The sequence below is a fragment of the Cupressus sempervirens genome, chromosome 8 (assembly GCF_028749045.1).
Source record: "Cupressus sempervirens isolate cs-2001-9-10 chromosome 8, ASM2874904v1, whole genome shotgun sequence".
Taxonomy (NCBI): domain Eukaryota; kingdom Viridiplantae; phylum Streptophyta; class Pinopsida; order Cupressales; family Cupressaceae; genus Cupressus; species Cupressus sempervirens.
In genome coordinates this window covers 748,264,276-748,279,915 of record NC_143125.1, presented here as the reverse complement: position 1 = coordinate 748,279,915, position 15,640 = coordinate 748,264,276, and the positions used below count along the sequence as shown (strand labels likewise).

The 15,640-nt window shown below is 36.1% G+C and overlaps 1 protein-coding gene across 1 annotated transcript; it reads right to left on the bottom strand.

Moving 5' to 3' along the window:
• Nucleotides 1-222: 222 nt before the first annotated feature.
• LOC149544582 (splicing factor U2af small subunit B-like) lies at nt 223-4,656 on the bottom strand. The gene is made up of 2 exons (XM_089795194.1): nt 3,933-4,656; nt 223-1,299 (listed from the first exon to the last, which is right to left on the bottom strand). Exons 1-2 carry the CDS (start codon nt 4,427-4,429, stop codon nt 882-884), a joined length of 915 nt encoding a protein of 304 aa, XP_089651320.1. The 5' UTR covers nt 4,430-4,656; the 3' UTR covers nt 223-881.
• Nucleotides 4,657-15,640: the final 10,984 nt, after the last annotated feature.

Here is a 15,640-nt window from a genome sequence, read left to right as displayed (position 1 = left end):
AATAAAATACCCATTTCGAAAGGATGTGGCTTTGAATTTGGAAAAACGGGCTTCATAAACCTGCGTAGCATGCAAAAGTGTATATGCACAAGAATGGAATAATGTAAGCACATAAAGCAGCTTAATAATTTCAAAAAACAAAACATGTGTATAGAGATTATACATCTGGATCAAGTACATGTGAACTAAAAACCCGCCATTAGATTGAACCAAGGGCCAGTAGATCATAATTGAAATTTGGAATTATGCTGTAATTTGTTTCTTAGAAGTCTTAATAATCAAAAGGACTGTCAATCCAATAAATGTACACAAGAATCAAACCACATGGCTGTATGATTTGAATATTGAGTCGATTTGCATGGTTGAATGTCAAGGACAGTTAATGAATGTTTTGGCCAAGAAAGCTTATTCCTTTTGAGATGACAAGTAGAAGAAAGCTTACACTAGTCTTTTCCAATAATCAAACCACATGGCTGTGTGATTTGAATATTAGGTCGATTTGCATGGTTGAATATCAAGGACGGCCAAGAAAGCTTATTCCCTTTGAGATGACAAGTAGAAGAAAGCTTACACTAAGTCTTTTCCTTAGAGCAATAAGGAAATGGTGAGCATTGAGGGTGCTAAAGAACCAGAGAGATTTGACCCCTGGATATCATCGGTAATCTCTCAAACACTAGCCATCGTGCACAGGTAAAGGAAGTTACAAGAGTTTTGTACATCACATAGGTAGATATTTTTCTCAAAACGCCATGATCTGAGTTCAAAAAAAATAGATTATCTTCACAAAAAAGAGACATTTTCGTTTCCTTTTACCTCTGTTCATCAAAAAAAACTGAAATTTAAAAACCACACAACTTAAAAACCCGCCACATTTGACAAGGTTAACCCTGATTTGCTGAGTCTCGCTCTTCTCTTTCTCTGTTCCACTGCTCAATTTTAGCCCGCCTCTCCTCGCTGCCTTCTCTAGCCGGTGGGCTCCGGTGACGTCTATGACCCTGCCCGCCACCCCTCCCACCAAAGCTTCCCCTGAACCTGCCTCTTGGTTCCCGACGCCGGTCAAAGTTCTCAAAATCCCGACCCTTTGCATAACCAGACCGCCCACCATGTGACCTGGGGCTAAGACTCCGGCTACGGCTTCGGCTCCTGCTCCTGCTCCTGCTCCTGCTCCTGCTCCTGCTCCGTCTGTTGAACTTCCTACCTACCCTCCCAAATAATTTTCTTCTCAAATCTTTGTTAATCTTCTTCACGTGCATGAAATTGCAATAGCCACCTCGATTGCACGAATTTTCTTCATATTGCCTACAACACAGGAAAATTTTGAAAAACAATTTTAGCAGTTAATTTAAAATATATTTTAGCAGTTATTAAGAAATATTTTTCAGAAGTAGACACTCAATTTCTGAAAACAAATCCCAGCTTTTGCTGGTTGAAAGTTTTGACATTTTTTCCAACAATGAAATCTCAATTTGTAAAACAAAATTTTGTCGGTTTATAGAAATTCAGGATGAGCGCAATGGAGAGAACAAAATCTCATTTTCGTAAGTAGGCGGCACAATCATGAATTTATAACAAGCAAACACAAATACATCTTTTCTTTCCCATGAAATTCATTGTGGCGAGTTTTCAGTCAGACAACCGGTATCAACCCTTTTAGCTAGGAAAGGAGACTTTGACCCAAAGTAACAAGAATCGAAATCGGATCGAAATCGGCAAGGCCGAATCAAATCGTGAATCGGCCATGAATCGGAATCGAATCAGCCATGAATCGGAAAATTAAAAAAACCCTTGAAATTTAGTGAGTAACTTATTTCATAAACCCTTTATCGCTGATTCGATTCACCGATTCACAAAAAATCGTTTGGCTTGAATCGAATCGCCGAATCGCGTGAATCGCATGAATCGCCGTGATTCTTGGAACTATGCTTTGACCTTCTATGCCAAAAGGAAAAGCTTGGAATTTACAACATCTACTCAGCTACCATAAACAAGAAATTGTGCCAATGGTGATGCTTTTCTAAGAAAATAATTCAGGTTGTACAGGTGTGAGTTTTCTGAAAAAACTATAATGTTGCACAGAACCATTTTCTAAAAACTTGCCCCAAGTGTACATAGCAACTCCGGCTGAATGAATTGTGATTGCAGCACCCTGAGGCAATTCTTTATAAATTTTCACATAATTATACAATTTCATCATATTATATAAATTGTTTTCTTCAATTTTCTTGAGTAGTTAAACATTTTCTGTGAATGGTTATACTATTTTATTTTAACATAGTGCCAGTTCTTACTTCACTTGAAATCATTAGACTACTAATAAGACCACGCAGTCACATCTTGGCCTCAAAAGAGGCTATCAAAAAACTTGACGAAATGCAAGCAAATAATGTTGGAACATTGGAATAATCACCCAAAGGGAAATTTGATTTTCAGATATGTATAGGAGGAATTGCAGCAATAAGTTTTTTTGTCATTTGTTCTTTGGACACAGATAACTTTGCATTCAGAGTAGCATGTCTCTCTGTCGACTTCTCTGGGCTTGCGATGGCTCCCTAGGCTTGCAGTGTGAAGAACTTTTTGCACAAGGAAATACATCTGTTTTTTTATTACAAATTTTTGGCATAATTTCAACCGACTATTTTGAAAACATGTCTTTTAACTGTCCCAAAAAGGTATGTTCAAATTCTGATTATTTATTTAAGTTCTATTTTCATGTGAATTCGCAAATTAAATTATTTAACACAAATGTTCTATTATAAGATTCTATAATGTATAGAAGCATGCTTTAACCTTTATCCATATATTTTATGAATATGTAAAACTTCTTTTTATATTCTAAATTTTCCTTATTTTCTATATAATTTGTACCCACTGCCCTCCCCTTCTGTGTTCCAAAATCCTCAGTCCCAAAAACTTGAACTAAAGAAATATATACAATTAATTTTACATCAAAAATATAGATAAAAAAAAATGTAATCTGAAATTTCAAAATAGATGGTTTATCCTCAGCAAAGTAACAACTAAAAGAAAAGAAATCTTGCAAACTAGCATTTTGTACCTCACTAGGCATGGCCTGTGAAGAACTTTCCCTCTAAAGAAATGTACACTTGATTTTATTGCAAAAACATTGGTAAAAAATAAACTCTCAGATTTTTAATTAGGTGGTTTATCCCATAAAAGCAATCAATGAGGGAAAAAAATTTATATGCATTTCAAATAAATATTTCTATGTAGCATTTTGTACAATTAAAAATTAAAAGTTGTCAGACAAAGTTTTAGAGGAATTGATAGAAGAACAGTCCTCCAAAAACCCTTGCGAGCATTTCAAATTAATATTTCTATTTAGCATTTTGCACCCTCCAAGTACAGTTAAAAAATTACAAGTTATAAGACAGAAGACAGAAGACAAGGTTTCAAAGGAGTTGATAAAAGGCCAGTCCGCATTCCTGGATTAATAGATATTAACCTGTAAAAATACTTCACAGTTTGCATTGTAAAGTTATAAGCTTGTTTACAAAGGAATTTTTGACAGGTAAATCCACACCTGGAAAATATAGATTTTAAACAATACTGCATATTAACACTTAAGTAAAGTTTAAAAAACTCACGAAATTTTCAAAAACTAGACAAGATTTCAAAGGACTTGTTGGAAGGTCAATCCACACTCCTGAAAAAAATGACCTGCAAAGGGTGGGTATTTAAGAAAAGGGTTCATAGGAATTGCTGGAAGTTCAATCGATACTCCAGGCAAAACAGAACCTGTAAGGCCCAGGTATGTTTGTGTTAGTGCCCTTCCAGGTTAAGATCTTAGCTAGTCCATACTTTTTAACATGAAAAGAATCTGAATTTCATTCTCAAAACGGCAAGCATCTTCCACATAAGCAAAATAATACATATAGCAAATAGAATAACACTGCCGAAAAAAATTACCCTACCTGCAAGTAGCCTCGCGAAAATCAGTAACAGGGGAAAAATCAACGATGATAGGCCTTCCCGCATAAAACCTGCCCTGTAAAGCCTGCAAAGCAGCGGCCGCCTGTTCTTCCTGGCTAAACTGAGCATAAACATTTCCCACCATGTGATCCGCCAGATTGTCACACACATTAAGATTCTCGATCTCTCCATACTTGCTGAGCTCCTCAAAAATATCTTCGTAAAAATCTTCGAAGTGACGCTGTGTCTTACGTGGATCTGCGGCGGCCGCGGCCACCTGGTTAGGGTCCGAGGAGGTCGCGGGATCGAGCCCTCCTGGGGCAGCGATCATATCTGGCCTCTGATACATGTTCGATAAGAGGAGGGTTGGACTTATTGTGGGTCGGTTATGCAGGCGGGCGCATCGATCGCCGTGTCGGCAAACACCGATTTTGAAATAGAAGGGGCAGTTGACCCTGTCTTTTTCTGTGCCGAATATGGAAGCCAAGTGTTCCGCCATTGATGCGGCCTTGCAGCTTCTCCAAATAATTTGCTCAACTTTTACTTGATGAAACCCTTGAAACCCTAAAACAAATCCCCGGTGCTCGTGTCCGTAATGGAGTTCAGCTCTGCGACATATTGCAGGAATTTTACTTGATAAAACCCTTGCAAAGCTATAGAACTTCGAATTCACCTTTCTTTCGCGATGGTCCTGATGAAATCGAAGCCTCAAAATCTCTAAAACTTACAGCGTTAATGAAACGAGCAAGGAAGATGTTTTTTTCGCTAGCTAGGGCTTCTCGGACTTTTTTTATTATACGGAGTTTTCTTTCTTTTTCTTTTCAACCTTTGTAAGGCTCTTGCAAAAGAAAATCTATTTTTAAAGATCCCCCTCGAGGCTTCCCAATCTATTTTCAAAAATCTTAATTGGAATCGTTTTAAATAAAAACAAGAGACCAAGCATCATAGACCCTACCATATGCACAATGGTTGCAGTGTTGTGGGTTGAAAAAAAATAAAAAGTACAAATAAGTTGGAAAAAATAAAATTTAGAGAAGTAAGAAAAAACTAATCGAACATGGAGTAGTGATCCTATTGCTAATTAATAACCAAATGAACGGGGACTTCATGCCCCTAGGCTAGCCACAATGTTGTTTGAGTGTTGGCCACTAAGATTTATAAATTCTTTTAATAAGCTCAGAAAACTACATCGATGGAAGTACATTGCGGTGCCAAAGGAGCAATGACAAAGTTGTTGGAGTGAAGGCCTTCAGACTCATAAGAAGCGATGAATGGATCATTTATAAAAAAAATGATACAATATGGGATTCCAACTACGTGATTCTTTTGTTGAGCCACATATATCCAAAAAAAAGTTGTTATTAGTTGTACTTTAAAGACACATTGAAGAGAGAGTTAAAGAGATATATTCCTCATAATAGTTAGAAAAGAAGGAAAATGGAGATTTATATACATGAAGACAAATTGAAAAGAGAGATAATGGTAATAGAGATTTATAGATAGAAATGAAGGATACGAAGAGATTTAAAAGAGAGAGTGATATGTTATTATAGGGACAATGTATAGAGATAGTTGGAAGAGAATTTTAAAAAAAGATTAAGGATTATGTTATTTTAAGAAATATTTAAACAACAATTATAAAATTGAGATAAATCAATGAAGTATTTGTTTCTACCTTTTTCAATATGAATTTAAATATTAAATTTTAAAATATAAATTGTTGACTACTTGATCCAAACCAGCAAAAGAGTTAGTAAGTTTGAAGAATAATATTAGTTTTACAAATTTTAAAATGCGAAAAATAATTAAAACAAGATTGAGAAAGAATAGCTAGTTAAACATAGTGTGAAAAAAGTTAGCATTTTACACCATGCATGTCAAATTTGTCTTTGTTAAAACTTAACATGGTGGAGCACAGGCGAGAATGGCAACCTTCGTGGTTGAGAGTTGGTTCAAGTTTTAGTGCCCCTATTGTGCCATGGATAGGTAGGGCGTATAATTGGAAACAGACTATTGTTACCCAACTTGGGGCTTAGGATTCTTAAGGCTGGAGAGGCGTTGCAAATGGCAATCCTAGAAGATCAAATGATAGGTTTGGGTTTAGACATAACAACAATGTCATTTACTCAGATTCAAGACTTCTAAGTCGTGTTACTAGATATGCTCCATGGAATCATTATGGTTGCGGTTTGCAGAATGGTTTAACTCAGAGGCCTGGGAGGACATGGAAGGGTGGTCATAACTGCTTCAGAGGTGGTTTTTCTTTGCCACAGAACTTTAAGAAAATTGAAAAGAAATTATGGCACTGAAAAAAAAAACATAGAAAGAGTTGCAAGAGGAGATTGGTAAGTCGAATGCAACCCTAGCAAGCTCTTTTATTTTTGATAAAAATATATGTAGGGTTTTGACTCTCCCTGTTCATAATTTGGCTTGGAGCAATTTAGTAAAAGGTCTTCAATGCAAAGCCTTGTTTATGAAATGGCTAGGCCCCTGGCCCTCTTTGCAAAAAATATAGTCATGGTCGGATGTGAACTGGGGCAAAAATATCATTCTTAAACCTCTATCGAATGAATTTTTCTTGGTCATTTTCCCTACACCTGATGATAAGAAGGATATCTTAAAAGGTGGCCCTTATATGCTAGATGAGAAAGGATTATATATCTGTGATTGGCACCCTAATTTGAATCATGATGCTAAAAAGGTGAAGGAAGTCCTAGTATGGGTGAATTTAAAAAATCTACCCTGGGAGTATAAGGATGAGGATACCCTAAGGATCATTGGCAATAGCCTAGGGGTTGATATTAGGTCTGAAGAATCTTTGGAAAGGAATCATCTTTTTCAATACTCAAAGATATCAGAATGTAGGATTCTTATACTATGCTTGATTGTATTGCTCTTCATACCCTAGAAGGTGAATGTAAAGTGACTATTAATGTGGACTATGCAGATCATAACCTGACTCAAGTTTGCAATGGGAAAGGAAAAGGCCATGAGGAGAATCTATGCCTAGATTTAATTAAATCTATTGAAAAGCAAAAGGGAATCATCTCCCCATGGTCAATCACTTATGAGGAGGAAATGATAATGAGACCTGGCAGTGTAACGTGGATGGTTGATACCTTAGACTCTGACTTGGATCATCTCAGCAAGGATAAAATCGTAGAGGCTAGTGATGTGCAAGGGGCATAATCAACACCGGTTGTTAAAGAAACTTCCTACTCTCAGCTATTTTTGGGTCTTCTCAATTAGGAGGACAATAGGGAGTGTCTGAACCCCCATCTTCATGGGTTATTTGTTCCTGATTCACTAGAGGTAGAAGGTGCAAGGGTTGGTAGGCTTTCTCTAGATGATAGAGGACATTTCTTGTAGGCTAATAGCTCAAAAGATTTTGATGTTGGGGCTTAAAAACACCAAAGGTAGGTGATGGTGCCAATTATGACCTTTTCAAAGATATACAGATCTCACCAATTTGAAATCTGGACTTCGCCATGGATGGTATTAGAGATAGTGGGGGGGACACTTTGATTTCAGAATCTAACTATTACTCTAATGATGATGAAACTAGGTTGGATGAATGTGGAATGATTGATAAATGGGAGGTTGAACAGGACCGCACCATTAGGCAAACACCTTCCCTTATCAGTGAACCAAAGATTTATGAGAAGAAGAAGAGGGACCCAAAATTTGCAAGAATCAAACTTGCAATTGTTGGTAATGTAGTAGCCCAGGCAAAACTACTGAGTTTGGGAAAAGTTTATACCTCTTCTTGGAAGCAATGAAGCTCCTTTTGTGGAATGTCAAGGGTTGCAATGCCCCTGACAAACGGTGGTTGATCAAGAGTGTTATTGATCAAGCCTAGTCTGATGTTATTTTTATTCAAGAAACGAAGTTAAGTGTTAGTAGTAGTGTTTTCTTTACTAAGAAACTCCCAGCTTGGCGAAGTTTTTTTAGTGGAGGTTGATGGTGCTTCAGGGGGACTTTGCATTCTTTGGAAGGAAGCTACTGTCAATGTTACCTTGGTGAAGTCAGGTTCAAATTGGCAATTAGTGGAGATCTTCTCCTTCCAACTATGCATGAGCTTTATGGCCTTTAATATTTATGGACCTTGTATTCAGACACTAAAGACACACCTTTGGTCTTTGTTGTATTTGAAATTGAATTTGTTACGAGGAAAGTTGGTGGTTCTATGGGGTGATTTTAATGCGATTTTATCCCTGGTTGAGAAGCTTGGAGGAAAGTTGGTCTTAACCAAAGTAATCAGGAGTTTGTTGACTTTGTTCTATTGAATCAATTATATGATTTACCACTATTGAATGGGAAACTTACTTGGACTAATCACCGGAAAGGTTTCACTAACACAGCTGAGAAGATTTATTATTTCTTTCTTGGAGGCAACTAGAGTAATATAGAGTGGCAATGTCAAGCGGAGGTCTTTCCCCTGATAGGTTTGGATCGCTTACCTATTTGTATGACTATACAAATGGATGCAACACTTGAGCACGCCCCCTTTAGATTTGAAAAGATGTGACTATAGAAGGTTTGCTTCTTAGAGATGGTTAAAGGGTAGTGGGAGACTACACCAAGGCATAAAGGTACTCTTTCTCTCATATTTTTTAAGAAATTGCAATTTGTAAAAGAACAGCTTAAGATTTGGAATAGGGAGGTGTTTAAGAATATTTTTGATGAAAATTTTAAGTTAGAAAAGCATATGGTTGAGGTCAATGAGGTTGTGTTGGTTGGGGGTGTGGATGATGAGCTCTTTTATCAGGTACTAGAATTGAAGAAAGAGTATAATAGCATCTTGCTCAAAGAAGAAACCTTCTGGATACAGAAATCAAGGGAATTGTGGTTAAAGGAAGGGAATAGAAACACTAAATACTTTCATAATTTAGTAAACGAGTGCAGGACTATTAACAAGATTTTCTCTATTCAAGATAAGGAAGGGGTCACCATCACTAAGTAGGTGCATATTAATGGTGAAGTTGTTAGGTTCTTTATAGATTTATTAGGTACTAAGCATGAAGATGTACCCGATGTCAGGTTTGAAGCCATGTTGGATATTATCCCTAAATTAGTCTCTACAGAGCAAAATAGGAACTTAGTGAAACCAGTTTTTTTAGAAGAGGTTAAATCTACACTCTTTGGGCTAGGGAGGGATAAGTCTCTGGGGTTAGATGGTTTCCCTGCTTTATTTTTTCAAGAATCCTGGGATTTTTTAGGTTCTGAATTGTGGGCAGTTGTGGAGGAGTCTAAGAGGAAAGGTTTTGTTTTTAAGGATTTCAGTAATACTTATCTGGCACTAATACCCAAGAAAGGTGATAAAGTGTCCTTTAGTGATTACAAACCAATTGCTTTGTGTAATACAATATGCAAAGTCATCTCTAAACTCATGACAAATAGGTTGAAGCTGGTGTTGCCCTCTATTATCTTTGATGAACAAATTCAGCTTTGCCCCAAGTAAATCCATTTATGAAGGAATCATTGTGGTTCATGAAGCAATACATTCCTTGAGAGAGAGAAAGGAAGCAGGAATGATGATTAAGTTGGATATTAAGAAGGCTTATGACAATGTAAACAGAGATTTTCTATTAATGATCTTGAAGAGGTTTGGGTTTGATGCAGATTGGTGTATGTGGATCTCCTCTTGTATTTCTTCTCCATGTTTTTATGATTTAGTTAATGGGAGCCCTCAAGGTTTTTTTGATATGGCTAGAGGGGTTTGACAAGGGGACCCCTTATCACCCTTCCTATTTATCATTTTGGCTAAGGTGTTGGGTAGAGTTATAATGAAGGCAAAGACTGATAAGGTTTGGAAAGGTTTAATTGTTGCTAGAGGCTTAGAGTCGGTTACACATTTTCAATTTGTGGATGACAACTTCTTATTGGGGGAAGCCACTGTGAAGGAAGCACATGGTATTAAAATTTTCATAGAGGAATATAGCCTTGTTTCAGGACAATTAATCAACTAGTAGAAATTTGAGGTTTTCTTCTTTAATAAGCCAACAGTGTCCAAGCTAAGATTTGTAGAATTCTTAATGTCAGGTAGGGGAAGCTACCTAATAAATATTTAGGAATACTACTTTTCCAAGGGAGAAATAATTCTAACTTATGGAAAGAACTGATGGATAGTTGTATTAAATGCTTGGATGGTTGGAAAGGTAGGTGGTTGACTTTTGTTGGGAGAATACTACTATTATAATCAGCTATTTTTGTTATCCCTACCTTTTCAATGAGTCGTTTAAAGATGTTGATGGAGGTTCTTAAGTATATCGAACAAAGGATGAGGAAATTTATTTGGAATGGTGCTCAGAACAAAGAGAAAATACCTTTAGTGGCTTGGGAGGCTTTGTGTAAATTGAAGGAACAAGGTGGTGTAGGTTTGAGAAAGTGGCAAGATGCTAATAAGGCTTTGGGTGCTAAGTTGGTTTGGGATATGTATGAGCAACTAGAGCAGCTGTGGGTAAAAAATTTGTGAGTAAAATATCTGGATTCTATGGATCCAACATGTATTCTGACAATACACAATCCCCTGAAGGGCTCAACAATCTAGAATTTGATGATGGAATGTCAACCAAATATTCTAAACCATCTTTCTTGGAGTATTGGTAATGGAGAGAAAGCTTCCTTCTGGCATGATTCTTGGAATAGTTTTAGAAGGTTGGCAGATCTTGAAGGGGTGCAGGATCTTATACCTGTTTTGGAAACTGAATGGGGTGATATAGTAGATTATTATGTGGAGGAGAAGGCTATTGATCTAGGATCTTGTTGGGAATGGAAAGACATATCTAATTTGAGAGTGATAGCGGAACATAAAGAAATTTTGTAAGGTATTTTTCAAACAAGACACATCAATCTATATGACAAGGAGGATAGAATAGTATGGTGTGCTGCTAAAAGTGGTAGATATTTAGCAAAATTAGGCTATCATATTAGTTGTTTTAGTAATGCTCACTATGAATGGCCACATAAGTTGTGTTGGAATAAACATTGTCTGCCTAAAGTTGGAGCCTTTTCTTGGTTAGCCTTAAAAGGACGTATTCTTACGAATGAAAGGAGGAAAAAATATGGCTTTGTGGAACCATCTAGATGTGCTCTATGTATGAATGCTACTAAAATTGTTGACCACTTATTGGTCCATTATGAATTTGCTCAACATTGTTGGGAGAAATTGAGATTGTGTTTGAGCTAGTATGGACCTACACCTGAATCTCTGAAAGGTTTATTTCAATGTTGGCCTATTGATCTTCTGAAATCAACCTTTTCAAATATTTGGATTATAAGCCCTTCCATTGTTATAATGGAGTTGTGGAAGGAATTAAGCAGGAGAATTTTCGGGAGAAATTGGAAAATGTGGATTATGTTTGGTGCAGAGAGCGATTATTGAAGGTATGAATGCTTATAGTATGGTTACAGACCCATGTAGGGCCTTTAATACTTGGGATAGTAAGATTCAAATTTTTTGGCTAGGTATCAAAATAAAATAGCTAAATGATGGGGGATGTGGGCTTAAATTCAAAGTGAATTGAAAGGAATTTAGGTGGGGACTGCCTTGAAAGGACTGGATTAAAATTAATTTTGAGAGTGCCTCCAAAGGTAATCCAGGTATTTCAAGTGTAGGAGAAATTGGTAGGAATGAGTGAGGGGATATTATTGGCTTTGTAGCTAGACAACTTAAAGATGGCACGAATAATGTGATAGAAGTGGAGGCAACACTTTTGGTTGTTAATCTAGGAAGGAAGTTGGGTGGTAATTGTATTCACTTAGAAGGGGATTTTAAGATTATTATGGATGGTATTATAAGAGGTTCTCTACAAGCCTAGTATCTTCATGACTCGATAGAGAAAATCAAAGACATGCTTTCAATACTTTTGTAAATTTTAAAGTCAATCATACATACAAGGAAGGCAATGTGGAGGTAGACAGATTGGTGAATTGGGCCACTACTTTCATTGAGTTAAATGACTTAGTGTGTGAGGATTTTTGAGAAGTACAATATTTTGATTAGTAAAGTGCAGTGGCTGGTAGGCTGTTAGGTGGTTTAGACAGGTTTAGAATTGGTTTTTTGGTTGTATGTAGCTATAATGCTCCTTTGATGGTTCTCAATTTATGACTAGTTACTGTAGGTTTTTATTAGTAAGGCAACAACATAAGTGGATGAAATGTTGTATGCTAGATGAAATTTCGTAATTGTAATATTTTTATCTCCTTAATAATATCATCCTTTTACTAATCAAAAAATAAAATTAGCATTTTATGAATTGACAAAAATAAGGGACAATGTAAACCTAATAAATATATTTAAAATAGAAAATATAAAACATTAAAAACTAAATTTAAAAAAAATTGTAACAAAGTTTATAAATATTTTTAATAAAAAATAATCAAATCATTATATTCTTAAAAATATACTTTTGTTATTTTTTTGTGAATAGAAGGATATGTAATAATAATATAATTTTTTGGAAGCAAAAATGTCGAGCAAAGCAGACAGTAACCTAGCGAATATTTTGAAAGATGCGACAAAAGAAAAATAACCTTATGGATACCAATATATTGCTAAGAAATCTAGAAACCGTAAGGAAGTTCCTACTTCCAGGGCACATGCAGTGATAAATCCACTACCAAATCTTTGCAACCCCGATAGGAAGAGGAATAAGCCACAGAGAATCAAAAACATTGTATCTCCTCCTAAATCCAACCTGCCCACCAAGTATTTGATAGAAATCTCGAATCCATTTGAGGTCTTGAGTGGGCATAAAGAGTAGGGGCATCTTAAAATAAAACAAGCAAGTCAATATCACTCAAGGATTGCTCTAGTTCATTCCTCAGCTTCTCCAATCAAAAGAGGAGGCAAATCTACTCCTATAGCGGATGGGGATGACAACGAGTCATGAAGGCTCTTTACCAAAAATCTCAATTCCATTCCCATCGGAAGATAAATAGCAACCTATGGGGCAATTATCATTCAGTTGATGGTAAATCTTCTTGGTCTTCCTTCCCATTGGGTTCTCTCAATTCACACCCTATCATTTTTTCCATGGTTAGCTTAGATAGTCAAATTAGGTTCTTTAATCTCACCAAATATTTAGGCAACAAAAGGAATGATTTTTTTTCATAGTAGATAGGGTTTCTCTCTAATAACATTGTGGATCATTCTTACAAGCTCCAACCTCAAAGGTATGAAACCCCAATTTTGTCATCCCCCTGTGTTTCACTCAGCTCTTATGTCCTACCCCATCATAGAACCTGTGTTGCCATCCCATTAGGTTTCAATCACCAATATTCCAAATCTTCACCTTTTCAGTACTCTCCCAGTCTGAATGATAAAACTATCATCATTAGTAACCATGCAAGAAAAGCTTGTTGGAAAGAGTGCCACAAAGTGGGCATTTTTGCATACTAGAATGGTCCAAAGTATAAACTAATCAACTTTAGTAATTGGTTATAGGAATTCTACAAGAACCAAGTAAGTATTTCTCACCATTTAGATAGATTAGTATATGTGCATTGTAGTGATGCATTTGTCAAAAAGGATTTCCTTTATGTTTTTGACTTTTTTTTTAAAGGTTACATTCTGAAATTTTTTGAATGGTTTCTAGACTGTAAGAAGGGAATGTTAGACTTCATGATTCCAACCTAGTTTAACCTCTAATCCCTACCTCTGAAACTCCTTCATCTAGATATTATTAAGAAAATAGGGTCATCATTGGACGAATTGATAGGTTGGATTCTTCCTTTTAGTTTTCTAATAATATCAAACTACTGATCAAATGCAAAGCTAATAATTAGGAATTTGATTAGGTTAAAGTGATAACTAACTGAGTGATATATAGACTAAAATTTCATAAATATGAAGGCAAATTATCATAAACCATTAGATTAGATAATGATAGAAAAATCATATTCAAAACATTGCAACTAACTGTGGATCTTAAAAGCACCTTTCCTATGATGAACATAAGGAATAAAAAAGAGCATCAAAGGGATTCCTAACACAAAAAGGATTTATTTTAGACTCAACAAGACATTCCAAATTTTTTTGATCTAATCCAAGAACAGGGGATAGTAAGTATTAATGAACCCACAAGGGCAACTCCGATGTCAAATCTTAGACATAGCCTCTCTCTAGATCCTAAGGAATTGCAAAAGAAAGCTCCAAAGGCAATGCAAGAAGATAAATAACTAATGGTTAGTGTACAAATAAGGGAAAATGCATAGTACTGGGTTTCAACAAAGAAAAAGTAGATGAACCAAACATTGGGGAATGCAAAGGTATAAGCCCTCTTTGAAAATGCAGACTTTCTGTGAGAACCAAAGCACCAAAGATTTCAACACAAATAATAAAAACAAACAAAAAGATATGGTTATTACAAGGCCACAAGGATCTATAATTAACAACAAGAAATTCAAGAAAAATTCAAGGAAAACCAAGAAGAACAAGAAAAGAAGTTCCTCAATCGAAGAGGAAGAGTCATCAGAGCAACTGGAGACCCAACAACTTAAGAAGTCACTGGATTATGTAGTCAGTAGCATAGAAGAAACAAAAACACTAGTAACATGCTACTCAATTCTCACTTTTATAAAGTGATGCCCTATGAAAGGCCTACCCTATTAAAGGCTTACAACACACTATCAAATGTGACCTTGTTAGAGGATTTAACCACCCTGTTAGAAGTGGACCTAGTTAAAGGACTTTAAAACATTCACTTGGAATGCCACCCTATTAAAGGATTTACAAATGGCTATTAAACCAACCTAAGTCCATAGGATTTTTAGATCTAATACAATTGCTAGAGAGTACTAGAAAATCTTGATTTGACTACAACATGCAACTTATCTTGCAGATCTCAGATCACTTCTCAGCTCATACCATTGCCTGGCTTTCAATCACTGCAACTCTAACAGCTTGCCCTCCTTTCAAGCTTAGTCTCCTTGAGTCTCCATACTCAATGTACTAATGCAATCATCTCTTCATGACCACAGATCCTCTGTACTTATCCTTCTCTAGATGTCTCCTCCTTGACACCCTTCCAACTACTTCATAGATTTGGCTCTTCAGCAACAACAATATTAGCAAGTCTCTGCTTCTTGGTTTATGTCTCCTTAAATAGAAGTCTTGGAGTTCCTTTTCCCACTCGATTCTTCCATTCTTTAATTTCAATTCGCATGGACTAAGTGGTATTCATTGCATCTAACCCATATTTTGTTTCCTCTAGAAACTTCTTAAATAATCCTTTAAAATTCACCCAAAAATAGTTTACATAGAATTTTGTGCCACCAGCTCATCATCCTTATCTTCCAACTTGTTCACAAAATTCAAGGTAACCACTTTGCTAGCTCAGATTTGGAGAATCTTCGTCATTTGAAATAATGCAACAGCTTGGCACTATTGAAATACTGGTGCTCCACACATACTATGTTACTCGACATCAACTATGTTTTTCCTGATGCTTGGCACTTGAAGATCACTTGGCACCAACTAGAAATTTTTTGATGCTCAGCACCTGATCTTCACTTGACATCTGAAGATCACTCGACAAACACTAGAATTTTCTATTACTCAGCTCCAATTGAGAATTTTCTCAACTTCAACTAACTTGCTCGGCACCCACTAATAATTTTAGTTTAAGCTTTGCAGTCAACCTTGTTGCAACTTCTTCCTCCAATATTTCTAAGTGTGACCAACCTTTATATCTTTGAGTATGCTATG